At 41.5% G+C, this 27,385-nt stretch overlaps 1 protein-coding gene across 3 annotated transcripts in view; it reads left to right on the top strand.

Annotated features, from left to right (window-relative positions):
• Nucleotides 1-27,385, top strand: part of LOC142027438 (transducin-like enhancer protein 4) — a 99,441-nt gene that overhangs the window by 15,748 nt on the left and 56,308 nt on the right. For 2 of the 3 annotated variants that reach the window (XM_075021644.1, XM_075021646.1), the window contains exons 5-6: nt 16,659-16,721; nt 25,868-25,942. In XM_075021644.1, the coding sequence (XP_074877745.1) occupies nt 16,659-16,721; nt 25,868-25,942 (138 nt within the window). The remainder of the gene's footprint in view (nt 1-16,658; nt 16,722-25,867; nt 25,943-27,385) is intronic. The other variant, XM_075021647.1, reaches the window with a different exon arrangement.

Here is a 27,385-nt window from a genome sequence, read left to right on the forward strand (position 1 = left end):
AAGGGCTTCCCCTGAGACCTCGGACAAGCCACCTTGACCGCTGTCTGCAGTGAGGCGGGAGCGATGCTGCAGGCACTTCGCACCACCGTGCTGCAGGGCCAGCTGAACAAGGGCAGAGTGGTATTTGCGGTGTGTGGGGCGAGTTAAGCGATTCAGCACGGAGCCAAAGAAATCCAGCACGGATGGAGGGTAGCTCATAGGGAAATGTTGAGGTCACGGGTGTGTCTTAAGTCTCTCACGGCTTGAAGGCGGAGACACCACAGTTGGTGCTGCCAGGACATGCTGCCTTGACTTGGTAGTCTCAGAATCACTTTTTGAAGAGTGGCACCTAAACTTTAATATAAAGTGTAAGCATAGCGCAGATTTTTCTTAAAAAATGAACAAAAAAGCTGGAGAAGGCAACACTCTTGGTTCATCTTAGTTCAGCTACGTAGAATTCTGTCTACTACCGAGACCCATGTTTCTTCTCTCCCAGGAGAATGACTGAGATACCCAACAGAAAGTTGTCTGGTTTGCATGAGATCCTTAATGGTTCAGTAGAGCTGAAAAAGGAGAGATGCATGCCGTACTCTAGCCCCGGAAAGACTCTGGCCAGCTGGAAGTGGTGCTGGGTTCCAGTCCCTGCCCCAAATCCATTTACATGTTTTAGCCCATGGTGATTTTTCATGTACAGTGATTCTGAGCAAGAACCGGAAAAGGGACTTTCCTTCTCAGGTGGATGAACTGGGAGTATTTACTTCCCAGAGTTCACAGAAGCCCATTAGACAGGGTGTTCTCCTAGGAGGTGGGAAGGAAAAGTAAAGAAATAATTGAAGTCATGTATATAATGCTCTAGTTAAACTCTTTAACCACTAGGCTGTTCCACAGAAGACTATCTGTTCTCCACCCTTTTTTTTTTTTTTTTTTTTTTTTTTTCTTCTTTAAATGTGCTGCTGCTCTATATTATGTGGGAATAATTCTGGCAGTGGTTCTCAGCTCCCTGGGGGACATGGGTGGAGAAGCATTGAGCTGTAGATGTTGCAGGGGGAGGGTGTTTGCAGGGCTTAGTTGTGAGCTGGATGCCAAAGAACTTGGTGTTATCAAGGCAGAGACTCTTCTGAACGTGCCTGGAAGGGGGACTCAGCAGGGTTAACGGGGAGCTTCAGTGCTGGAGACGGAGACTCCTATGCGCTGCTGGTGATTTCAGCACTACGTCATTCCTGAGTGGGGATGCAAGGGTGTGAAGATTGTTGTTTGGGATTTTAATGCCTAAATTCTTGTTGTGCTCCAGCCTTTGTATTTGATGTGCCTTTTTTTAAGATGTAAAGGTACATTTTATATATCTATAGGTATGCGTAGGTACCCCCCTGTGCTTAAGAATTCTTGAAAATCTTGAGCATTTGTCTGTTGCTGACTTTCTACCTAAATTACATGTCTAGTCTGCTGAGGCATTTTTAAAAATCCCATTACATACCTTCTGGAGACTTCACCTCTGGCTAGTTCTCTGTCTGGGAAGCAGAAGTAATATTATTTCCTGAAGCATAACTCTTAACACAGAGGAGTTTTTGGAGAGCAGTATGTTAAGAAATGGGAGGTGAGATATTATTACATGGGAGTCACTTAGAAGTGGCTGTGTTTATCTCTCTAGATTGTAAGACGCTTGGGGCAGGGTGCTCTTTCCCAAGAGAGTTTTGTCCTTGTTTTGCCATGTGTATTCTGCTGTCTTTTCCATCCCAGCTGCAATTAGCATGCTCCAGTGATGCACCTTTCAGTGGTAATGCAGTCAACGCTTTGATTTGTATTAAGGAAGTTTGCCCTTGGTAATGTATCTTCTCAGCCTCTGTTCTCCATCTGGAAAATGGGATAATGCTACTTTTTTACCTGAGTGGGATTTTTAGGGGAAAACCAAAACAAACTTAATTACCTTGTGGTAGCGTGTCCCTGCATTCGTTCTGCATGCCCAAACCTTGTCAAATGCCAGAGGTGGAGCTTGTTGCTATACATGCAGTGGTTGCAGCACAGTGGGATCTTGATTCTCTGGTACAAGCAATTATGTTGTAAAGTTAGGGAAAATACAGGGTTTGTTAAACCTTTCTGCGCGTCCTGGTTCTATGCAGAGTTAGTCTGAGGTAGGCTCTTGGTGTAGATCTCAAGTAGCTAGTTTCCCAGACTCTTTTTAATCTCATTTGAACTTCTACCTGCCCATTAAACAATGAATCTGTACAAGGCTCTTCCTTGATTTTTGTTGCAGAGGTTGAAGGAAGATAATGACAATGTGAGTTGTCAAAAGATAGGGCAAACCAGTTTAGTATTCAACAGTGAGGATCACAGCTTTGAGTCTTCACTCCTCAGCATTATGAATATCCCACACATGTGAGAAGCTGTAAATGTAGTTTTGAGCATAAATGCAAGTTGGACTTTGGAAAAGAAATACTACTCTGCGGGCTGTCTTCAGCATAATATAGGAGGAAGGTTTAATATCTGGTGTTCTCTACTGAAATACTGTTGAGCTTTTCCACTTTGGTGAAGCAGTGGGATTTAGACTAGGTTACTTCCTCTATCCGAGCATCGCTTTGCCGCTACCTTTCTTGGTTATCCTTCCTGAGAAGGGTGCCAGTTTTGGAGGCAGAATAGCTCTGAACTTAGCAAGACTATAATATCTCTTAGTGTACAGTCTAGCTTAGTCAGTAGAGCTGGGGAAAGCCTAATTTACAACTGTATCAAATGAGTTCTATACAGGTTCTGCCGTGGATATTGAGAGTAATTTTGTATTGCTTTGGGGTGCATTGGCATCTATTTTTAAAACTTTTTACAGGTACAGAGTTAAGATAAAGTGCTTTTTGGTGCATGTGGATGGTGTTCAAGAGAATGACTGAAGTACTTATGGGTGTGCTTTAACCACTGTTGAACAGACTAGCTCAGGTCCTGCTAACTGATTGCCCCAGTTTCAGCTGGGATAGAGTTAATTTTCTTTCTAGTAGCTGGTATAGTGTTATGTTTTGGGTTCAGCATGAGAAGAACAGTTGATAACACACTTTTGTTTTCAGTTGTTGCTAAGTAGTGTTTAGTCTAAAGTCAATGATTTTTCAGCTTCTCATGCCCAGCCAGCGAGAAAGCTGGAGGGGCACATGAAGTTGGCACAGGACACAGCCAGGGCAGCTGACCCACACTGGCCAAAAGAATATTCCATACTGCGTGATTCCATACTGCCCAGTATAAAGATCTGGGGGCAGTTGCTGCGGCCCTTCCTGCAACACTGTCTAGCTCAGTCAGGGGAGCATGAGACTCTTAATATCAGGGTGGTGGGTTGGTGCCCCACCTTGGGCACCAAGGAGGGGCTGCAGCTCCCAGACCAAGGCCTTCTCATCCAGCCCATAGTGGCACAGATTTGTTATGACCGTGCAGGAGAAGCTGAAAAATCCTTGACTTAGTCTAAACACTACTTAGCAACAACTGAAAACATCAATGTGTTATCAACATTCTTGTCATACTGAACCCAAAACTTAACACTCTACCTACTAGAAAGAAAACTAACTCTATCCCAGCTGAAACCAGGATGCTGGGGAGTCAGCAAGGTTTTACTGTGCTGAGTATTTCTCCAGCTTCTTATGCAGTTCCGCAGCTAGTTTAAGGCAACTTCAGTTTTGTGTTCACGAGCTGAAGTTACACTTGGGATGGTAAAGTCACTGTATACCTTGTTGGTGACTGTTAAAGAATAAACTTTTTCTCACTTCTTTCCTTTGCTTGCACCTATGCAACATGGTATGTTACAATAGTGAGAAGTGAATTATTTCAATAAAGAAATTGGTAATTTTGAACTGCTTTCCGTTTATATTAAAGGTTAATATTTTCCAACTTAGTCTTTTATCTTTACTGAAGCTCACACAAAGGAAACACAGCCTGAGCTATCCACTAGTCATCAAACCTATTTCCCTTCCCCCCCCCCCCCCCCCCCCCCGGGCTTTCTCTGTTGTCTTTGTGAAAAACTGATAGTGATTATACACAAAGAGGTTTGCAAACAGTCAGTAGGTAGTTCAATGATTTTAAGGTTTCCTTTCTTGTATTCTGGCAAATTTCTAATGCAAACAGAATAGCACAACTAAGTCTCTAATTGTCATGGGAAGCTGCTGTTAAAAAACCGAATCATTATAATAGTCTGTGCAAAACAGATTCTTATAAACCAAAATAGATACAACCTCTGTGTATTTTTGTGGGTAAAAATATTAGGATTTGAATAAGTAAAAATACATATAAATGCTTGCCTGAAACATTTTTGATTAAAAGTGTGACAAGATTACAGACCTGGCAAACTAAATATGAAATTAACAAGCCCAGAGCCTGCATTTTGGTAAACCATGGAATTACTCCATGGCAAAAAGCCAGAGATGCATTAAAAAAACCCAACAAACCAAACCACCCCAGGCACAGAAATGTGGTTTTGCTGTCTGTCATGCTGTCTGCTATAACTGAAAAAACATACATTGTTTTATGAGTGTGTTTTTTTCACAGTTTCAACCACAGCATTTGATTTCTTCATCTGGCCACTAGCTAGCTAGTACAGCCACCACTAATGGACACTAGTTTTTATTTATTTATTGTTTTGAATTCACTGTGCAATTGGGTACTGGTGATTTGGTTTAGCAGATGTTCTGACAGGTGACTCTAAACGCTAGTTGGAACTTGAAGCTAAACCACATTGTGATACTAACCTGAGAGGTGAAAAGTTTAGGACATGGTTGATAGCAATCCATCTTGGTTGCAGGGTGGTGGAGGAAGTGAAACAGAGTGCCTTCCCATGCCCAGAGAAGTATCGGTATCTGTAACAAGATGAGCAGCTTGCCAGGAGTGCTGCTGTGTGGTTTGTTCTCTTAATCATGCTCTTGTTTTCTGACTTAAAGGAGTGTTCACAAAAAGTCTCAGCTTAGATTTTGTGTGTCTGAGACTGAAGTTTTCTGTGCACTTTAAGTGGGCAGAAGATGGCATTGGTAATGAAAGGGGTGATGCCACATTTGGGTTAACCCCATGGTAAACTGGGTCTGTGATGGGGTTTGTATTTAAAAAAATCAATTTTGGGGGGGTGGGTCGTGGCTGGGTTTTAACTTTGGTAAGTTCATTGCTTAGTTCAGCACATACCTGCAAAAATGCTAGCAGCGTAAGAGTGGGGTGAGCAGGAGTAGCTGGATTAGGGGAGAGCCTCTTCAGTGACTGTTTTTATGCCAATTTAAAGTGCACGTGAAGCTACAGCAAAAGCCTTCTTTCTGTCTCAAGAGCAGATACAGCATAATTGGTGGCTGCGTAATCCATATTTCTGGCCCAGACACCTTTGTAGGGAGGTCATGGGTGTAAAATTGGACCAACTTTAAAAGGAATCATGTTTGATGCCTTTTCTGAGAAAAGCACATTGAAGGAGAAGTGCATCGATATTATTATCACATGGTTAATCTGTTTACAGTGTTGATTATTTGCTTTCATTTGCTTACATTTTACCTACTTTCCACATTCTAGATGTTTAGTCTATAGGTGCAGTATGATGAAGAGTGCACTTAACATGGTGTATCTTGAGCATTTGTCTGAAATCAATGCAGTTCATAGTAGCTCTCACACAAAGTGTGATCTCGCAGGGAAATACAGCACTGGAAAAGGTTTCATGAAATCTACATTTCCCAACCAGAGAGTCCTCCTTTGCTCCATGCCTCCTGTTCTGCTTTTTTATGGCATTTTCTTAAACTTTGTGTTTGTTTTAAAAGTTAATTTATGTTGAAATTCCTCTTGGATGAAGAGTATTTGAAAACTTCAGTAATACTGACGTAATTTAAAGATAAATGCTATTTAGTGTTGCTTGACTCAGAGTCTGTCCTGGCAGGAGTTTTACTGGGGGAGTGCCATTTAAATGAATTGAACGTCAAGATGTACTTAAGAGTATCCAGCTGTCTAGGACAAGTGAATTTTCCTGAATGTATTAAACATGCATGTCTTACAAATGTCTTAGCATTTGCTTTGCAAATAGGTCATCTTAGGAAGGCCACAAAGAGAGTCGTAAACTGCCTGATTATTTTAGACGTACTTCGCTAGTGAAACTACCACTTGTTAGATATTCACATGTTGAAGGATAAAATTACCTGTTCTTTCCTTGTCCTTCACTTAGGGGAAAAATAGCAAGAAACCATAGTTGCAGAAATGCTTAAATCCAAATAGAGTTGTTTTCAGCAGAGGTAGTTATGATCCACAATGATTGAAATTATGAGCAATGAGAATTCACATCAGTATTTTCTCCTCAATAGGAGTCGGAGCTACAGACTATTTTTTTGTTGTTGCTCTCAGGAAAGCAGCATTCTGCTGTTTAGCTAGTCCTTGCAGGAAGTGTTTTACTTAAAAAATACACATATGAGTCAGTATCGTCTGAGTGGCAGCAGAGATGTCTGAAATGCTGGAACTTCCAGTCTTTTCTTGTGGGATGAATGCACTTAGTTCACCAGCTCCTTGGTACTGTCCCTCCTACTCTCAGGGCAACCTGCTCCAGAGAAAAGGAATTGGGATCCTGGCTGACTGTGTCATCCTGTGCGGTATGGTGTAAGCCCGGAGTGACAAGGCTGGTGATGCTTCATCCTAGCTTGCCCATCCATACAGTGCTGTGGTATGGAAGTTTAAGGCTGGTGCTTCAGGAGGAATGCGGCATTGCCATCTCAAAGCGAGAGGAAATCATGAGTCAGGACCTGAAGTTGAAAGTTGCGTTTAAGTTCAGAGTAAAAGAAAATGTGCCCTACTTATATGGACTTCGCATTTTAGATAACTTTCACTTGTTGAGTGTTGATTTAAAAAACGAAAAAACCTCCTCTCTAGGTGGGAAACGGAGATAAAGGAGAAAGGTGCCTTAAATGTAATCTGATTCTCAGATGATCACTTTATTGCAGAAACTGGGACTTGATTAATACCACCAAGGAGTATGAAACATTTATTTATCTTCAGAAAGAATTAACGGGTACCATACTTCCACCTACGTTAAAAATTGAGGTAGTAATGTTACTGAAATCCTGAATAAAACTCCTTAACACCGATGTGATGTTAAGAAGCAGGCACTTCTTTTATTGCAGCAGTGGGGACACGGAGGATCGCTCCTCCAAAGGTGTCCAGCTTAACATTAAATTCATCAGTTTTTATAAATGTTTTCTGTCAAGTCATTATTGCATATGCTCTTTACATAAAAATTCATACTATGCTTGCTCTTAAATTTAACCTTTGTAATGATTGGCCTTTTGATTATATCACCTTATCAATATTCTTATTTAAAAACAATCATTGGTCAATTTCACTTAGCTCTACTGATTGGAATCCTCAATACTAAAATCGAGATGGGAAGGGTAAGGGGATTTCCAAGCAGCAAACTGGTGTCCATGACCGTTTCCTTAGTTTCTTGAAACAAAACATAAGAAAACCAGTAAGTTCCTGGTGAAGTTTCTATAGTTGGCTTATTTCAAACTTAACAATACTAAGGTTCCTATGGTCACACATAACACAGTTCCTAAAGTTTCTATGGCTACATTTCAAACTTAACACTCCTATACATTATGCTTCACAATTTTCTACTTCTTAATCAAAGCTAACTCTTTTATATAATCAAATTTTAATTTCTTTATCAGAGTATTTACAACAGTAATATGCCTTATTTGAATTTGTGTCATTGCAAGGATCTAAAATTGAAGCTTGATTATAGCATTGCTGTAATATCCACTGCACTATTCTTTCATCTCTTTTGGCGTGTTGTTATAATCATGCTTTTGTGTACTGAATTAAAAGGGGTAGGATTTTTGTCAACTATGTCAGATACAAAAATCTGTCACCTTAATCCATGGAAATTGTATCCGAGTATTGCTCGTTTTCATAGTACAACAGGGAGTCGCGATGGAAAAGGAGTTAAAATGTTGTTTCCTTTGTGTGGACCACTTTTCCTTGAAATAAATACCGGGGTTTTTTTGCTTCGTTTCTTAAGCTAATTGATAGCTATTCACCACGTGGTGTGAAATTGCCGGGTAGGAAGAAGAGATGCGGGATTGAAGGCGAAACATGACAGAGTTTTCAAACGCTGTAAGAATTCTTGTAACCAGACCTAAGAAATGTACTGAATAGATCAGTGTGCTGATTCCTAGTACTTATCTTTTCTGGAAGCAAATGTAATCAAGTGTGATTATCAATGAATCAGACAGGCTATGGGCTCCACCTTTCATGACCTGCAGGGCTGAGGTGGGTAAGCAAAGGAAACCGAGGTGGAAGAGAAGAAGTGATCTTGTTCCTGATGCAGAAGGGCTGATTTCTGGCCTCCAGATGAATCTGGAGGAAAATAAATTGAGTTCAGCAGTCATGTTGCTTTTCCTGTTTTTATGGGGGACTTCTGATTGCTGCTTTTATAAGTTTATTGATCAGCTCTATGTAGTTCATTAAAACCTGGAACAACGCAACACTTGCTGGAGAAACTAAATTATCTTCCTTCTTTTTTGTCAGACTATTATGTGTTACCATTGGTTGCAGTGTTTTCTGCAAGCTTCAAGACTGAACAGTACAACTTTGTAGATGTAACTGGAAGTCTGGCACAATCTTCACAGTTCTTAACTGTGATAGCGTATCAGTATCTTGGTGATTAACATTTGGAGCATACTGCTCCAGGGTAAGCACTATAGGCATAATACAGAGTGTATGTGGGGTAATGGGTGCCTATAGCTACACCTGAGTCTTCCTTTGTGTGTATTTGCAAATGAAAGGTTAAGTGCTGGTGGGGATCAGAAGTGGACACTGACAGCTCTGTTTTGAAGAGGGAAAACGATTTTAGTGTTTATTTTGTGGTAACATTTTAAAAGAGCATCAGAACCCCTTTTCCTAAGCGCTATATATGTAAATTTTAAAAGCATGGTTTCTTTTAGATTCACCTGCTAGAGGTGTTCAGCTTTTTTCCTGAAATGCTGCCTCCTTAATATTTTTGCAGTGCAGTTAAGGACACCTCAAGTTAAACATAAGCCTACTGAAACAGGTTTTGGCTATCTCTCACCTTTCTTTTTAGTTTTTCATGATGTATACGTTGAAACTACTGATGTGCAGTATTTCTTTCTGACTAGTTCTCCTGCTATGCCTTAGAAACAGAGTATGAACTTGTGATGTAAATAAGTAGGGGACTTTCTGCATCCAATTCAATTAGAACTGCGCACTAAAACCACTGTATGCATATAGTTGCAAGGACAGGCTCAGGATGGCTTGTGCCATTTCCAGCAGTCGCAGAAGAACTGTGGTCAGACTCTTTGGAGGGATGTGTGAGGGGAGGAATCGAGTAGTAAGAGACTGGTGATTGTGCATGTAGTGCTGTGTTTCAGCTGTTACAGGAAAGATTAAAATGGGAAATTCTGACCTAATTGCAGCCAGGAGACAGATACAAAAGACTGAACTTGGAGCTGAAGCTGTCTCAGTGTGATGCCACGGGTTTATAAGCTTAAAAAAAAGTTTTGTTTTTTTTTTTTAAACTATGAAGTCAGATTCCTTCAGTTGGCGGAGAGTGGTGGAAACTTCTCATCCCTGTGTAGGTGAAGGGATAGTACCTTATAGAGGACTTCAAAGCTCTACTGCTGGAAACAGCACCTCCCATGGCAGTGTCCCCTTCTTACTCATTTCTGTCTGCTTTTTCAGCAAGTATTTCCTGCTGCCTTTGAGGAGGGGAAATGGAAGCCACTCTCTGCCATTTCAAGTTCTACTTGCAGCCTTTTTTCTGGACGCTCTGCAGGTGCTTGTGGCACGGCAGGGCGGGATGCAGCTTACTACCTGGTGGCAGCCTGAACAACTGAAGGACTAGGGGGATCTCCAGCCTGTGCGTTTCTATTCCCCTACTTGCTGGTGGAAGTCAATATTAACAAAAACATTGACTTCTTCAAATGACAGGCTTGAAGCATGTTTGTATGTCACCTTACTTGACTTGCTTTTTATTGTCTTAATCATGAATGATTCAATATTTATCCTTTCTTGCTCAGTTGAGCTCCATGTGGTTCTTGACACATTAAATAAAAGCCACGTCTTACCAGTTCACTTCAGCAGCCCACGGATCGGGATGTACGTTAGAAAATTGATTTTGAAAATTCAGCCGCTCCGATTTATTGCTTATGTTGCTGTCTGCAGCATTTTGTGCAAAATAAGCACCTAGATTAACTTACAAAGGGTATCAAGTTTACAGTACTTCATGAGCTTAGCTAGCATGTTTGTAAAGAAGATTGATAGGGAAGTGAGGTGGAGAATGTACCCATGATTATTCGGTAGAGTCTGGTGGTCCTGCTTGCGTTCAACTCGTACATGCATTGCTCGGATTAAATCTCCTAAACTCAAGGAATTGGCTTAGCGTCAAAGTTTTCTGTTTAGTATCCTTTTCACCAGAGAACTCCTGTCCACTCTCTTCGACTACAAGACTAGACTCTTTGTGGCTCGCTTTCCAAACACCATTCCTTTAGGGCTGAAGAGAAATTTTATATTCAGGGCTTGCAGTTTTTCCTCCAGTTCTGTAGAACTGGAGTAAGCACTTTCAGACAACAGTCTGTGATTAAAACAAAACACATTCTTCTTTATGAAAGAAGAGTTAATTTTCTGTGAAATACTAAGATTAGCTTTTTTGCTTGCTTTATTCAGAATCATGATATGTCTCATACAGTGTAATAATGTTTTGTTCTCACTAATTTGTGAAATGCTTGTTTAGATATTATGGGTGTGTGCATGTGTTCTTGGTAAGCACTTAATAAAGTAGATTGATCTTTTTGGCAAAGGCTGCATTGTGTAGAACAAATTAAACCTGAAATAACAGTTGTTTCAGATTATTTTTCTGAAAGTGTAATTGCATATATTCTTCTTCCTACTGGCTGCTGAAATGGGTTTCCCAATAGTGTTTTATTATCCTGTTTTATTTCAACAATACATGTATAGTAGTTTTGTTTCCATTCCACTGACAGACCTACAGCCTCCAGTGGTAATTCTTTACCAGCAATTTTTTATAATTGTAATAACTATGGAACTTTGTGAAATATAGTAGAAATATTTTCCTGAAGTTTATATACTATAAATAAAATCCCAATTCTTTTTTTTCTGCCAAAAAAGAATGCAAATGGAGATTTTTAAGCAACAAATTTATTCTGAACTCCCTATGTATTAGAACATTTCTGAGTATTTTAATATCTGGAGTTTATATGACTCTTGCTTCTCTTTTAGTCCTCATCTCTGCTAAGAATTTGGACATACGCTAAAATACTTACCAAGGCACTTAAACACATATCCATATTTCACCTTGTGCTTATGTCCTATTTTAGCTGTGTGTGGCAAGGGTAAATTGAATTAAACCCCTGTGTTGCCATCCTCAAAGGGATTTAGAAGTCTAATGGTCCATCACATGCTCCCCTCTGCGTACAGCTGGTAGCTGCGGGGCTGTGGTTGTACCCCAAGGACCAGCTTTGCTGAGCCCCCTTCAGCGGCTGTGTTACCTCACGGGACCTGATGTGTAGCCTTGCCCACAGGCTTATCACTGAACATTTTTCAGAATGCTTTATAGGCACTTACGAATTTAAGGTCAGGTTTTTAGGCATATTTAGGCAATTAAGTACCATTTAACTATTGGCTTTGGTCAAAAAGATTTTGTTGGCTGAATCGGGGGCCTAAGCTGTTGCTCTTGTGTTCTATCCCTACAACAACGCTGAGGGACTGTTAACTGATACGGGTCTTCATTCCTTTACTTGGATCAAATTCTGGCACAGTGATTTTATTATTGTCTCTTTATATGCATAACAAAAAGAAAAAGTTATTAACATTGTAGTTAATAAATATTTAATTTTTCTTTTTTTTAAAAAAAGATGCCATGTAAGTGGCTATGGAAAGAGCTCAAAACTGTTAAAATACTGTCTTTTGTAGTTGTCTCCCAAAGGATGCAAACAGTACAAGCTTTACATTAGATAACTAAGAAGATGATTCTAGCCTGACCCTTCCTTGCCTACCTCTCCCTCATCTTTTCTGGTTCCATGCTGGTGTGTTTTTATGCAAAACCAAACATCTTTTGTGTTTAGGGAAAGGAGTAATAGAAGTGTCGGTGTTTGTTAACATATTTGACAAACTGTGGCAGCAAAAGCTATCCTTTTTATATTTTGGCATGAACAATCACCCTTTTATTGGGCCATTAATGCTATTTCAGAGCATCACGCTGTATCCACAGGCAATAATTTAGCAGCTGTTTATCAGGAGCTTTCATAAAGCTTTGAATAGTATTATAACATTCGGTAACCCTAACAACAGCATTTCAGAATCTGTGCTGGTTTAAATGGGATATCCGTGAATGTAGTTGTTCAGGGATGCGTGACCCATATAACCTATAAATTTGATTGGAAGTTACAGTGCTGGCATAGGCTGATGGATAGCAGATTAGAGCCCTGATTAACCATGTGATTCACAGGCTGGGAATATATTGTCGTAAGAAAGATTCATCAGATGCAATCAGAATTTCAAGTGGTCAGATGAAATTCAAATGCACCGTGTGCCTCCCCCCCCCCCCCCCCCCCCCCCCGTGCTGCCTTGTGCTTTTCTTCTTAGGTTGTCCTCTGTTATTTATTTATTTATTTATTTATTTTATTTCCACAGCTGAAAAATACTTCTTTGATGAATCTGTTCCTCACCCTAAAGCTGTCTGTCTGTTATTCATCAGAAAGCAGGTCGCAGTTCAGTGAGCAGAAGAAAAGATTTTAATAGAAGCTGTGCCAAGGGCTGTAATGCATCATTTTAGGGCCCTAATTACATTACAATGACAAATATCAATGGTGACAACAGCAATAACCTACATCCTTTAATGGCTATGCTGGAAAAGGAGTTTGGGCGCTGTGCCATCAGATTAGACTTGGTTTCAAAACAGAGGCCATTAGAAGTGTGTGTGTCCACAGCATTATTGGCCGATAACTGAAGCCCAGTGGAAAGGCCTGTAAATAAATGATGCCTCTGTAAAGCCTGGTCCCATGGGACAAAAGAGGCGAAATTAGATGACCGCGGAAGCAGCCGTGTTTCTGAGGCAACTTTGCCTTTCCATGTGAGGAATTGGCTGCCTGATTTTATGAAATGATACTTTTCCTTCTCTTGCCAGTTAGGTTGGTCATGAAAAACCCATTGGCCTGACATCTAAGAGAAAAGAGAAGATCCTAAACTGTTTTTTAAACGTAGGGTTTTAAAAATCTGTATGAGCGTACAAACGTGCAGTGGACTCTTGTTTTATTTTGTGTCTGACTTTGCACTCTTATGCAAAGAAGAATGAGTTTTGGCAATGGCAAATGGCAATGGCAGCAGCAATAGGTCTACCGAGATGCTAACCTACGTCATCAGTACCTACACCTTCAAGTTTTAGGGTGGTGTTGCAAGAAACCCACTCTATCTACCTTCCAGCAGCTAACTCCTTCTCTTGTATGTCTTGTAAACAGTCAAGCCGGTTGCTGTGGTGTTATCCTCCGCAGCTAATTGCAGAAAGAGTTGCAGTGCCAAGGCAGAGGTTACTCTGTATTTACTGCATGAAAATGTCTGATCTGGGAATTTTTTTGGTACAGAACGTGCAACGTCCTTCCTATCGTTTGTGCACGTACACGGTGTTTTCCTCCATGCCTTCCTGCTGGCTGTGGCCTCCAAAGGCGGGCAGTCCGTGCCGCGGTCGTGCTGTGCCTCTGCAGTCTGCTGCTGCTCCGCTGGGCTGTTCCCTTGCTGCCCGAGTGCTGAGGGTGATGAAACGTAACCGTACGCACAGCCATGCCACGGGGGACGCTCGTCGTTAGGGGAAGTGAAGACCGTTTTAATAAGGAAATAGGGTAAACGCTTGCTTCAGCATAGCGAGGGCTTCTCAGCTTTGTTGTGACTGGCCTAGCGGGCCCCTTGCCTAGCTGAGAAATGCTGCTGGGGAACGTCGCGGCAATCTCTTGAAGTCGTTTGCGAGCTCTTTTTCTTCTCCGTAGGTTGAGCTGGGTGCTGTCTCCACCACCTCCCTTTCTTGTGTACACTATGGAAAGACTCGCTGTTCTGCACTCCAGTGGGATTGATATCAAGAGGTTTATTACAGTCGTTTAACCATTCATATTCAGTCACCTGTGTTCAGTTACTTAGAGCTTTTTGGAAGATGCTTTTTAGCTTAACGTTTCCCAGGCTCAGAATCTGCCGGCGGTGAATTTTTGTATAAATACTGAGCAAATATGCTTCAACTGCTTTTTGGCCAGAAGAGCAGTAGAAGAGAGACATACTTCTTCTGTTGGGCAGGGGGGAGGGCAGTGATCAAAAGAAAAACATCATAGCTGAAATAGCTTGAAATAGCTGAGGTTGAGTGCCTTAATTGAGAAGAAATGCCTCAAAGTGAGTTGAATAAAATTACTTTTGTTGACTAAGCTATATTCTAGGTGAACTAGAATTGACCGGTTTGGTAGAGAAGTCGGTGAAGTTTTACAGCCTGTGTTACTCAGGAGGTCAGATAAGACAATTGTAACAGTCCCTTCTGGCCTTAAAATCTGTGAATCTAAAAGCCTTTTAAAATTACATGCTGAGCTCCTGCATACCCCTTCGAGCCAGCTTTATTCTCAGTTCCTAAGTAGTGCAGTAGAGGCATCCAACTAACGTAGTAGCTGTGGTGGAAGAGTGGACTTCTGCTGAGCAGAGCCAAGGGAAGGGCTCCCCTGAGGAGCTGTACAGGAGGTGGGTACGCTTGCGACAGGCATTTTAAAGATGGGTAGGACGAGTTGTTTTGCAGTGGAGGAAAGCATCATGTGCCTTTTTTTACTAAGGCAGGTATGTATGTTAAATGACAGGTCAGAAGGGGCTTCAGCTCGAGTCATGCAGCACTTTTGAGTTTTCATGTGGAAAAGCCTCTAAGAGCAGGACATGTAGTTTTTTTCTTTGATTTTAAGGGACTTGGGAGATCCCTTTGAAAAAAAAATAGCAGGGTGGCTGGGACCCCAAATTTGGAAAAGCCTAAATAATGGTGCTTGAACCACTACAGCACAGGTACTTTGCAGCTGTTCATTGTATTACGGTCTACAATTCCTTAATCAAATACTGTTTCTCAAGTAATGCCGTGTTGGATCATGCGAGCTCTCTGGCTGAAGCTTAGATGCACACAACTTGTCGCTGCCTGTACTGCTCTGTGTAACAAGCAGTTCGTAAACGTCTGTGTCAACTAGAGTAGTGAGCACTATATTTAAAGGGGTATTTAAATTTTACATTGTGGGATATATCTGATACTATAGGTACATAGAGACCTTTGAAATTAGCAGGTAGTTTAGCTTTGTGGTGAACAGAACATATTCTCAAATGTCCTTTAAGGTACCTATGCTGCTGAATAAACAGAAAAGCTGTAGTAGGTGAATGTAAAAAACGTATTAAAATGCATAACTTTAATCAGATGAGGACTTGCATAAACAGTGAAGACCAGTGAGAAGATACTGGGACAGTGTAACATAGAAATTGCTGTATAAGTAACCTACGGGAGTTTAGATGGATTTCAGAGAAATGAAGAAATTATATTGGAAAGTAGTGTTAACTCGAGTGTATCACAGTATGCACAAGGGGGCAGAGTTAGTTTCACATGTACCCTTACCTCTAGCATACCGTGTCTTCTGCTTACGTAGTGGTGTAATTGTAATATTTCTTGAACCAAGACTTATTTTGTATGTGTTTCTGACTTTTTTACTGCTAGTCCTGAGCCTTTCTGTTCTATGGGTTCTTTTCTAAGTGTTCACAGTTTAAAAGACAGCAGAGCTAAAGGACTGGAAGGGTTGCTTTTAGAAGAAGGAAGCCTAAATTGCACAAGTTTCTATCTCTTCGTCATACCATTAGTGACTTTGCAAGAGGAAGAACATTCTGTCCTACTGTATAATGACGAACTGATCCTGGTTACAATATATTATAAGAAAGTTATGATTTATTGTAAGAAAGTCTTATGTGGCTTTAAATACTCTGTTTCTGGAGCTGTAATTCTTGTGTTATCTCTCCAAATCTCCTCCGTCTCTATTGAGATTTGCAGATTAAATACACAGAGTAAGAATTGATCTCCAGTATGGAAATAAAACATTGTATATTATTCATTTCTGATCACAATTGCAACAGGAAAGTAACTACTATTAACCGTGGGTTTGATAACAACATAAATATGATACAAGACTGCAGTATCCGTTTCTAAAATATGTGGTAGAATGATTATCAGTAAAGTTGTGTATTGTGTTGCTAATGTTCTCATGATATGCAGTGTTAGTATAGAAGTAACTGGTTTATTTGTTCCCTTTGCTTACAGTGGCATTGCTGTAATCTGAAATGATCCTTCTTTTTTAGTTCGCTACACAGTATTTTGTTTATCTTTTCTCGTTACATCTTCTTAAGGTTGTTTTTTTTTAAATGCCTTTGATTGCATAATCAGACCTAACTTTTCATTATGTCAGCTCTAAACTGTGTTTTTTAAGGAAAACTTCTTAGCCAGAAATGACTAGGTTTCTAGGTATTGTTGAATTGGTGTCCAAATACTTTTGTTATTTTGATAATCTGTCCTGCTCAGAGGATGACTAGAGATTAAAAAAAAAAAACAACCAAACAAATGTATCTTCTATGTTCATAGGTGACAATCGCATCTGAGAATTTATATAATTGAACTTCTTTCTTCTTGTCTCTTGCAGGCAGAAATTGTCAAGAGACTGAACGCTATATGTGCACAAGTCATTCCCTTCCTGTCCCAAGAGGTAGGTAGTTGTTTGTACTGGTGGTGATCTAAACGATTGCCTCATTGTATCTATTACAAAAGTGGGACTTTGTGTTGAGACTGTTTCCTTATTAATCTCTTGGTGCTCATAGATGACTTTCCACTGTGCTGTTATCACTGTAACTTGATTATTTCCTCCAAGTCCATTATAATATCATTTAAATACATTTATGAAATGGAACATGTTGTAATGTGCTAAGCAAAATTTTAGTTGTTTAAGTATTTTGCTCTTAGGTACAATGCAGTTTTTCTCACAATTATGACTTTGTTGGTCTGAAATCAGAGGACAGCTTGCAAAAATGCTAGAAAGGCATGATTTGTGCTACATTCTTGGCAGCGGGCATTAAAGTTCGGCAGAAACTTCTATTTCGGTATACCGAGTAGTGATGTAGCAGGCATACCAATGCAGCTTTTTTTTCTGCCTTTTTTCTCTCTGCATCCCAGATTACTTATTACCTTAAATCCTTTTATGTTTTCTGTGTATTTAGGGAATATATACAGAAGACTGAGACTTGCTGTGAGCTAATTTCTCTAAGCACTAATTTCCTCCAAATTATGTTTTGCTGGTATTATCTTGAGTGCATTGTAGATACTTTGAGGGGCACTGGGATCTGGGGGAGTTGGTGGGAGCTAGTGAGGGAGCCTTGGAGCCACAGGCATGTGTGAAATAAAATGAAAGCGTGGTTCATGAAAGGAGACCTCGGGTGCATAACGGCTTCCCCTGCCCACCCCGCTGGAGGAAAGGGGCTGGAGGTTGGGGTCTGCTGGTGCAGGCTGGCATGCATCTATTTAACGCATGGTTTCATTTCAGTAGAATTGGTAGCTGAGAAGTCAAAGCTGGAAGGTATATTTCTGTGCATTTCATCTGTAAAACATCGTGCCTGAGAACACACTGCAACTCTTTCTCCCACCTTTTCAGTTGTTCCATAAAATGCCATTGCGTTTGAAGAGAGCTGCTCATGCTGCTGCAAACGAGAGGCTGTGTGCTCGATATTAGCATTCAGCTAATGCGCTCTGTGTGTGTGCATCTGTGTGTGTTTGAAATGAGAATAACGCTATCAAAACTAGAACCTGACAATGTTCATGAGTGCCGCTGTACTCTCTGCTTATAAAGATGGATTTGTGGAAACTAAATGGTGTGTAATGATCTAGTTATATTGCTGGGGGACCAGAATTCAAGTCCTGCATGGATCTGAAAGGAGTAGCTGTTGATTTTATACTTTGACTGCTACAGAATCTCTATATATACAGTTGCAGGGTTTTATCTGCTGTGCAGGAACAGCACAGCATATAAAAACGAGGTGTAAAGCTGATTCATACTCATGCTAAAGTGAGCACTAAAATGACACGATTTTGAAACAGAGGCAGGGGTGAGTACTTGGCAGGCAAATCTGTGATCTTGGCAAAGACATGGGATCAGCATTTCCATGACAGAGACATCTTCTCTAGAGTATGCGATACTGTGTTTAGAAACTTTGTACCATTACACTGGTGGTGGTACTGGTACTGCTATTTTCAGCTGAAATGCTAAACAGAACTTTATTACTGTACACAAGTAAGTCACATTGCTCTGGTTCTGCAAACCCAGACCCTGTGTTTTCTTGGAGTAGGTGTTTTCTTGCCAATTAGACAAGCAAAGGGATTACATGGTCTTAGAATACGTTTGAAGAAAGGCGTGTTTGATTTCCAGTGGCTGATAGATTTTGGCCTTTGATTTTGGAAATCCTAGCCTCCACCCCCTCTACATGCTCATGTGGAATTGAGGAGAAAAAAAAGGGGGAGGTGGGGGTGGGAAAAAAAGGTTGTAGGTTTTCGAGCTTTGATGTTAGTGGCATCCCACTCAGGTGAGCATGGGCTCTCTCCTTCTCTGCTCCCTATGCATTGTGCTCTCCTGTCCCTGGAGCTAAATCGCCTGGGACTCATTCTCCTGAAAGCTGGTATTGGTATATTTTAAGTCCCTGCCTTAGAGGGAGAAGGCACTGTGAAGGCTGCACATTGCACTTTGTTCTTTTTGTCCGTTGAGGAGAATCTCTCGTGGTGCTCACATGCAGTAACTTGTGAACTACGAGCCAAGGGCCCCAGTCACTGTGTAACAACCTCCTGGCCATCAGGCTAGACATGGAGAGCAATTTTAAAGTAATTCTGGACTTAGACATTGCAGTAGCTTGTCATTAATATGCAAGTTCTAAGAACTATGTAAGTAGACATGATCCAGATTGTAAATTTAGAAAATGCTGTTGTCCCACTTCTGTCATGGGTACAGTACTGCCCAGTGGGGGCTTAAGTACACCAGTGTCGGTGTGCTCAATGACTGCAGTTTACTTTGTTAGGCTTTAGATCAGAGCTTTGAGTTAAGCAGTTTTAGATCTGAAAACAGGCTCTTGTAGGGCTTCTGTACTAGTGAGCCTCTGCTTTTTAAATCCACAGCCCATAAAGTTTCCTTCACCTGTTCGCACATCTCATTTACGAAGTCTTACAGCTCCTCCTCTGTGCATGTTGCATGGTGTCAAAGCTCTTTGGACTACAGAGGAGATGGAAAGGTCAAAAAATACACAACTTCAGCATTTTTACTTGTGTTGACAGAGACAAAAGGGAGCACTTCTGAAAAGCCGGTATACACATTCATCTTGCGTGGAGGCAAGTGTGCTTTCTAGTTCACCTAGCAAGAGGGGAGGGGGCCTAGAGAGCAGACAGGGATTGAAAGGGGACTCAGAAAAAAACTTGACATGTCTTGACAGTGCCACTGATCGTGATAGTTTTCATATTGGGGTTAGGAAAATCTTGTTAATTGTTTAACCTCTGTTAGTAGAAACACTTACTTGAATCAGTTTATATTGGCATATGCTGATGAGGCAAAAGAGAACTGATCTCCAGATTTGACTATTCTGCTAGTCTCGGTTTCTATCTAATTTGTGTCTTTAAAAAGTGAGTGTCTTAATGGAAGCCTCTTTATTTCATCATCCAGATTAATAGAGGATTGAATTGCAGCATGCTTTTGCTGTTTATGCAAAATGCATACAGTCTAATTGTGGAATAGTGGCTGAAAAATGCGATCAGGCTCCTTTGTATTGTGCCTGAGGGAAAAATGAACAAAATACAGTGGTTACATGCACTGATGGCAACATTATTGCCTCATAATAGCACCAGGTTAACTTGTCTTATTGCTTGTTAACTTTGTAAGGAATCAATGGCTTGCGATAACTCACTTAGAAGTAAGAAATCGTGGCCAAAATCGCTAGAGATCTTGTGAAAAGGATGCAATTATAATACATCACCCTACTGTGTACTAGTGTCTGCTTTGTTTCGGGGCGCAATCCAGTACAGTATTCAGGAAATTCTCCAGGCTTCAGTCAGTTTTACTGTGCTGTACATCATCTAAGCATATATTTGAAATAAAGTTCCTAACCTGCCTAAATACACAGTGAAGTGGTACCTTGTTTTTATGTTGACTCCAGCTTTGGCAGACTGTAAAAGACAGCACCAAAAAATAGGAGCTTCCCATTTTGAGAGGAAAGAGTGACTTTGTGGTCAAAGCATGAGGTGGACCTCAGGGGCGATGTGTGTTCAATTTCAGCTGTGGTTGCAGGCTTCCTGTGTTGCAACAGTCATTTTCCACCTCCCTGTGATGTTGTGAGATACCAATGTGCTCAAAGTAGTTCCTGTTGCATAAGGTGAAGGGGGTGCCTGCAAGGTTGTAGGTTAATACTTGGAGGTTGTTAGCACTCAATGTAGTTTTGATCTGCTGCAGCTGGTATAGACAGTTTGATATTCCCATCATCAAATGGTCTAGCCAGTAAGATGCAATTCATTTTGGATCTAAAGCCGTAGATCATGCCTCTGCTAATTTACACTTCTCAACTGAATTTACCAGCTGCAGCACAGTGTGACACTTGCACAACCCTGTGGCTTTCAAGCTGGGGCTGGTTCCTGCCTGGTCAAGGCGGTGTGTGTGGCTGGCTGCAACCTGTGGCTGTCATTGTGGGACCCTGTGGGCTATCAAGAGCTGAACGGCCTCATGTGCTGGATAGTGGTATTTGTTCAGTGTGGCTGGAGATACTCATATATCATGGTTACCTTCTTTTGAGTAAATATTGACTGTGTTTATATTCATGAGACACACACAAGCTGGCTGATTTACAGCTGACGATGTAGTTGTGGCAACCAGGAGCTCAGCACAACCTGCAAAAGCTGCTTGAGAAGCCAGACAAATGTTCATGGTATTGGCCCCTGTCAACTTCCATGCCACACTGCAAGCATTATGTAGGGTGGAGGAGGCTGTAATAAACTTTTTCAGAAGGTGCACTTTCCCTTCCAACTGCCAGTGAACTAGCTAATAACAAGCTCTTTAATAGGAATTTTCAGTTCCCCATGTACGATAAGGTGGTCAAATATACTTCAAATATACAATAAAATGCCAAGCACTGGCATGCATACACACAACCAAACATACAAAAAGGAAATACTGCATGCAGTCTTTTCCTTTCAAACACTTCAGTATTAGTTGATGGTTTTCCTTTTACAAGAGAGATATGGGCTATAATGTCTTTGCTCTTTTCTGTACATACATTCCCTAGAGGCACTTCTAAAGTGCGGTAAATTTGGATGAAGAGTGTGAGATCCATTATATAGAAGCAGAGCAGGAATCCTTACATGCTGTTCAAATGGAAGTAGTTGTTGGTCTGAGATGTGAGAGGCTGAGAAGACAAAATTATTTTCCTCCATCTTAGACTTGTCCCACACTAGAGCTGAAACAGTAACTACAAGGAAGCTGTCAGATATCTGTAATCCTTCTACCAAGGAAGGCATCTTAATAGCAATTTATTCACATATTGCTAATAATGTTACTACGTTTTATGAAGTGGTTGTTACATCTTGTCTGAGTTACTGGTGTCTGGGCGCAGTGACCCTGCTGGTCCCTTTTAGTTTTCTAAGTGTGTGCTGTAGTCCATGGTAAATGCGTATTTGCTCTCCAGTTCTCACTAGTGTTTTTGGTGCAGCCTCGTCTCATTATGCCATCTCTAGATTGCGCTTTTCAGAATGGCACTGCTGCAGTTCTTAAGAAAGACCTGGTCTGTACTCCCTCTAAACAGGTAATACAACAACAGAATAGTATGAATAAAACATAGCAGAGCCCGCTTGCTTCTGCAAAGTGAATTGTTCAGTGAATTTTGCTTTGGATGTTGTTGGCGGTGCTGGAGACAGGCTGGAATTAGGCGTTTTTAACACCAGCATCTGCGTATGTGCACCGGGGGAATTTTGGCTGCTCAGTTGCTGTCAGCACGGCTCCCCTGTCATTGGGAGCTGCGGGGAGCACTGACATGGTATAAAAAGCCCAGGTATTTTCCACCATGCTGCAATGCCTGTGCAAGAGCCAGGGCTCGGTGACAAGACAGTCTGGTGAGACACTGCGATGGTGAAAAAGCCTACATCCTTGTTGTGGTCTCCATTGTTGCCACCCACTGTGACACTGAAAGGAGGTGATTTTCCAACACAAGGCAAGAGCAGACACACCGCTCGTTACAGAAAGCAAAAAGGGGTGAAGAGAAGAGGCAGGGAAGAAGTTAAAAGGGAGAAATGGTACTAGTCTGCATGACAGGCAGGGCAGGGTAGTGAGTTCATTGCTCCGGCCTCTTAAATGCAATGCAAAATACTGTTTTCCGGTAACTGAAGAAAATGGGTCTGTCATGTGCTTGGGTGCACAGAGGAAGGCTAGCATTAAATGTGTGTGAAAGCTGCAACCCTGTGTCTGTATTTGGTTGGGAAAAAAGTAACCCTTTTTTTTGGTTTTGCTGTTTTTACTTGGCTGTAAATAGCTACGTGATCGCCCGATGGGCAGGCTAATGCGTACTGCTTGGTTTTAACATAATACCACTCGTTACCGGCACGCTGGCCGGGGAAGGCATTCGAGCAGGGGGTAAGCACTGGAGCCCTCCATCCTTGGGTACCCTCACAGGCTGGGCCGGCCAGCTGCCGTCCAGCTCAGCAGGCACCTGGGCTCCCTGCCCCTCACTGTGGTTTTGAGTCGCAGCGGGTCCCCGGAGCCCGGTCGGGCTCCTTCTCTGCGTGTAGAGACCTCCACTCGTTCCTGGAGCCGCAGTCGGTAATGTGGAGCCCCCCCGGCCCGCCCCAGGTTCAGAAAGGCTGGGGGCAGCTGGTGGGCTCTTCGAAGCCTGTGCAGCGTGCTGCCGTGCCGCAGGGTGACTCTGCTTTCTTTCCTGTGTCTTTATCCACTGGAGTGTGTGGTTTGCGCCGGTGACTTGGAAGTAGCGCCGGGGTCACTCGGGGCAGTTCCGCCCCCCCCCCCCCCCCCCCCCCCATGGGGTTTCAGGAGCTGAGTGGGAGTCTGCTGGGTTGCTGCAAGAAGGTGGAAGTGATGGGAAGGCTAATTACAGACCATCTATTCTGGGTCTTTTGCATATTATGCCACTGAAGATTAAATCAATGTTAAGGCAGCTAGCAGTCGGAGAGTTTTAATTCTTTCCCGTACCTAATTCAGGTTCAGTGTTACAAGCCCATGGGTTTTCTTCTCTCTATGAAGGCTTGATCCCAAACATATTAGAATCCATGAAAGATGCCTTGTGTGGCTGCTTAGGGAATTTCTGTCTTACAGTGCTTTCCAGCAGAAATCTTAAAGTGAGATTTTGGTACCTCACCCCTCCACCTTCTCCGCCCCCCCCCCCCCCCCCCCGGAGAATGAAATAATGGTTTTCCCAAATACCCCTGAGAGCCATTCTTTGTATGTTTGCTGTAAAGGAAAGGAAAATATTCAAACTCTTGTGGAGTTGACTTATTTTTACAAAACCTGGATGAAAATTGTACTAATTCCTACAGTACCTTTGGTGTTTTCAGGCTGGCTTTCTGTAGGTCGCTCAGAAGTTTTTCTTCTCCTGCCCGTGACCCTGGGAGCAGGATTTAAGTAAATGGGTGTTGAATGCTTATATATACAAACCAAGACCTAGGTCCCTTTCTTTAACTCAGTGCAAAAAGCATTGTCTAGGAAATGGTAGGAAAGCAAAGATGACTGTGAACTTCGCAGTAAATGTTTTTGGTGTTCTTTTTTTAAATAATTTTAAAGATTTTTAAAACCCATTTGGGTGGTTTTTTTGGATGACTTGATCAAAAATGCTATGACCCATTCTTGGTCTGGCTGACCTCCACCAGGAAATGGTGGTGTAATTTTTATGTATTTATATGGCACCCTGTTGCCATGTAAAGCCACGTGTCACTGGGCTTTCAGCCTCGTGATTGACGAAATCTGTACCTGTCCTTAACATGTGATGACCTGGAGATGATAAGACATTGTCAGGGACTTGAATCTTGAGTATCGCAATTTCCTTTTTGCTGGTTGTCTGTGATGGTGATACACCACTGCATTTTTTTTTTTTCTGAATGCCAAGAACACATTTGCTTGTGTTCAGCCTGCTTTTTGTTCTTTACATTGTCTGCTTATAAGTGACAGATTTGGTTTACGTTAGCACTGTAGCTTTACAAAACTCTAAATGGGACTGCTGTGATTCTGTTTGCAGCAGTATGTTATTTGCTCTCCTGGCATTTCCTTCATTTAATTCTTCTTTGCCTAAAAACAAACAAACCTTAAAACCATTGTATTCCTTCCAGGAGTGTTTCTAAATCACCTTCATTATTTGCATTTATCCATTTTTCGTAGAGGTCAGCATTTCTTACAGTTATGGGTGGATTTTTGGGCTTGCTTTTCCTCACCCTGAGGGCTTTTATGGGAGAGAGTTTATAAGTGAAAATGCCATTTTTGTTTGTGTGTTCCACCGAGAACCAGCAAATCTGGGACTGCCAAGCCCCCGAGGTAGCAGAGTCCTTCCTTAGGGTCCCCTCTCCCAGTGGGGCTGAGGGTGCTGCCCGGGGAGTCTTTCTGATGCTCTTTACCTACTCTTGTGTTGGAGGAAGCCTTGAGGATTTGGGTCCCCACCTTATTTTACGCAGCTTTCTGCCCCTGCTGAGGGTGCATGGGAGGTGTTGCTGCATGCTCTCTGCCTTGGCTCTGCTCTGCCCATATACACAGCCATGGGACACAAACTGGAGGCTTTAAAGAGCCCTTCTCAGCCCTTCCCTTAAACTTTGCACCGAAGAACATCTAGACATGGATTTTGGTGCAGACCTGATGTTTCATCGTTGTGGTTTCAGCACCTCTTGAGGTAGGCAAGAGCTCACTTCATTCCGTGTTCAACCCGTGGCTGTTAAATCAAAGATTACTCACTTTCAGTACAGATCATACAACCTACTTGCAGTACTCCCTGGCCCCGCCTTGTACCAATTTGTCACGTGTAATCCTGATCCTACGAGGCCTCCTGTGCAGATGGATTTGCCACCAGTGGAGCTTCAAACAGGCATGGATCTGGTTGCAAGATGAGGACCTTATTTTATTTGTAGTTGATGTTTTCAAATAAGTATCAATCAATTTTTGGCATACAGCAATTTTGAATTTACTGCAGGAATACAGTATCACTCAAACTGAGATAATATAACCACTGAAGCTTGTAAATTGTGTTGTTAATTAGACCATGTGTTTTTGATGGACTTTTTAAAGCTATTAAAATTTACATGTTGGGGATTCAAATAATTAGTTCTCTTTCACGTGTTTGACAGAATTGTGAATGGCATTTTAAATTCTTTTCTTACGGTAGAGCTGCTTTGAAATGTACCTAGAAGGAGAATCTGTATATCCTTCAGTGATGTGGGTGCCATGCACTTGTTGTAAATACATACCTTTCTTTTTCAGTATACTTTTTTCTTCTTAAATCAAAAAGTTTTGATGGCTATAAGGAAAGTAGCTTGCATTTTAAGTTGGCCTGTAAATTCAAGAGCACATTGTGCTGATGGACAAAAGGAAGATAGTTCCCCATTTAGCCAGGTTGTAAAATAGCTCTTTGGGGAGCAAAGGTATAATTCCTGGCAAGTAACAGCATAAAAAAAATTCTCCACTTAACTGATACTCTTGCAGATCAACACAGGATGTGACTTGTCTGTTAAAGAACAGTTCTTTCAAGCCCTGCATGTGTTTGAAAAGCAAAGAAAAAAAGATAGAAGGAAGAATCTGTGCTTAATAATTTAGAAAACAAATAATTTTATTGTGTTTCTGATCTTCATTTATAGCACCAGCAACAAGTGGTGCAGGCTGTGGAGCGTGCCAAGCAAGTGACCATGGCAGAACTGAACGCAATCATTGGGGTATGTGGTCTTTCCGTTTTAGCTCTAATAGTGTTTGTAAATAGCTTTTCTTTTTCTTTCTCTCTTGTATGAACTCCTTTCCATCAGGTGGGCGAAAGTTGTGGGCAGTGGTGAAGTTCAGTAGCTTGACCTTCATAAAAGCTGGGTACTACCTGAAAACTTTTGCTTGCACTGTACAGAGAAGACAAACGGGGTAATTAATGCCTGTGTTGTATCCATTCCCCGAAGCTGGATCAGTATCTGGGTTTTTTTGGTCCTTTTTAAGTAACATTGCTTCCTTTGCATACCACGTGCCCGTCTGCTTGTGCAGCCATGGTAATAGGTAGCCTTCATATGCCACACTGTGCTTTAGGAGGGTTTTTCCCATCCCTGCTGCCCAATTCTTTTTCTGGGTGGTGGCTCAAGACTGAATATTCACCACACTTTTTATTTTTACATTAAAAAAATAGCTGTTACTTTAAAAAAAAACAAAAACCGACACAAACAACCAAAATTGACGGCAAAATGACTTGTCACCAGTGCGCTCATAGGCGCCCTGCTCCTAGTCGTCTAAAAATATGGGGGTGTGGAGCCCCTCTTGTAAAAGCTTTACTGCCAGCGGTATTAGCTCAGTATAGCAGTCCTGCAAGATTTTATGCGTGTGGGCAGCCACAGTGTTTACAACTGGAGAGGAGGAGGCATAACAACAAAAGCCATGGCTGTTCACACTACATAAAATAAAGGTGAGAAGTCATAGCTTAATAGCACATTATTCACATGTGTAATTATGCAGCTGGTACAAGCAGTTGTTTAAGTTATTCTAATGAAGACACTACAACTGTACTTCCCATCTTCTGCGCCCTCCCAAATGCTTTTTCTTTTGTGTATAGATTATACATAAAAGTCTTTTCCTTTTTTTTTATTCAGTGTATCAAACACACTTTGAAATGCTAATTATTCCATTTACTTTCATTAAAATTCAAATTGCTGAGTGAAGATGTGGATAAGGGTCGCCGAATAATCAATCTGAAGTGAAGATATTGCTTCAATTATGCCTCTGTCTTTTAACAAGGAAATCAGGACTCTCTGATCATTGCTGACGGTAGTGTAGAGCAGCGGTCTGATTGTAGCTTGTTTTTAATAGGCTGTTTCTAACTCTATTTTGTATCCCTCTGACCACAAGAAAACACTGGTAGTCAATTAGAAGATATAAATGGAAAAGAGTAACCTTTATTTCCTCTGAAGTACCCGTTAGAAAGAAGGGGGTGAATCGGAGCGAGTCGTGTAGAATCATGAATAACATTTGTTGTATGTCTTTTACGCTCCAGTGGGGAGAGTGGGAGATGAATAATTTCCCAATTAGTTTTCATTACCTAACCAAAAATATTGCCTTCTATTAACATTCTTTGCATAAAGTAAGTAGCTAAAGGTTGGCTTCTTTGTTAAAGAAGTTTTTAAATGTAT

This window comes from Buteo buteo, chromosome Z (assembly GCF_964188355.1).
Source record: "Buteo buteo chromosome Z, bButBut1.hap1.1, whole genome shotgun sequence".
Lineage (NCBI taxonomy): Eukaryota > Metazoa > Chordata > Aves > Accipitriformes > Accipitridae > Buteo > Buteo buteo.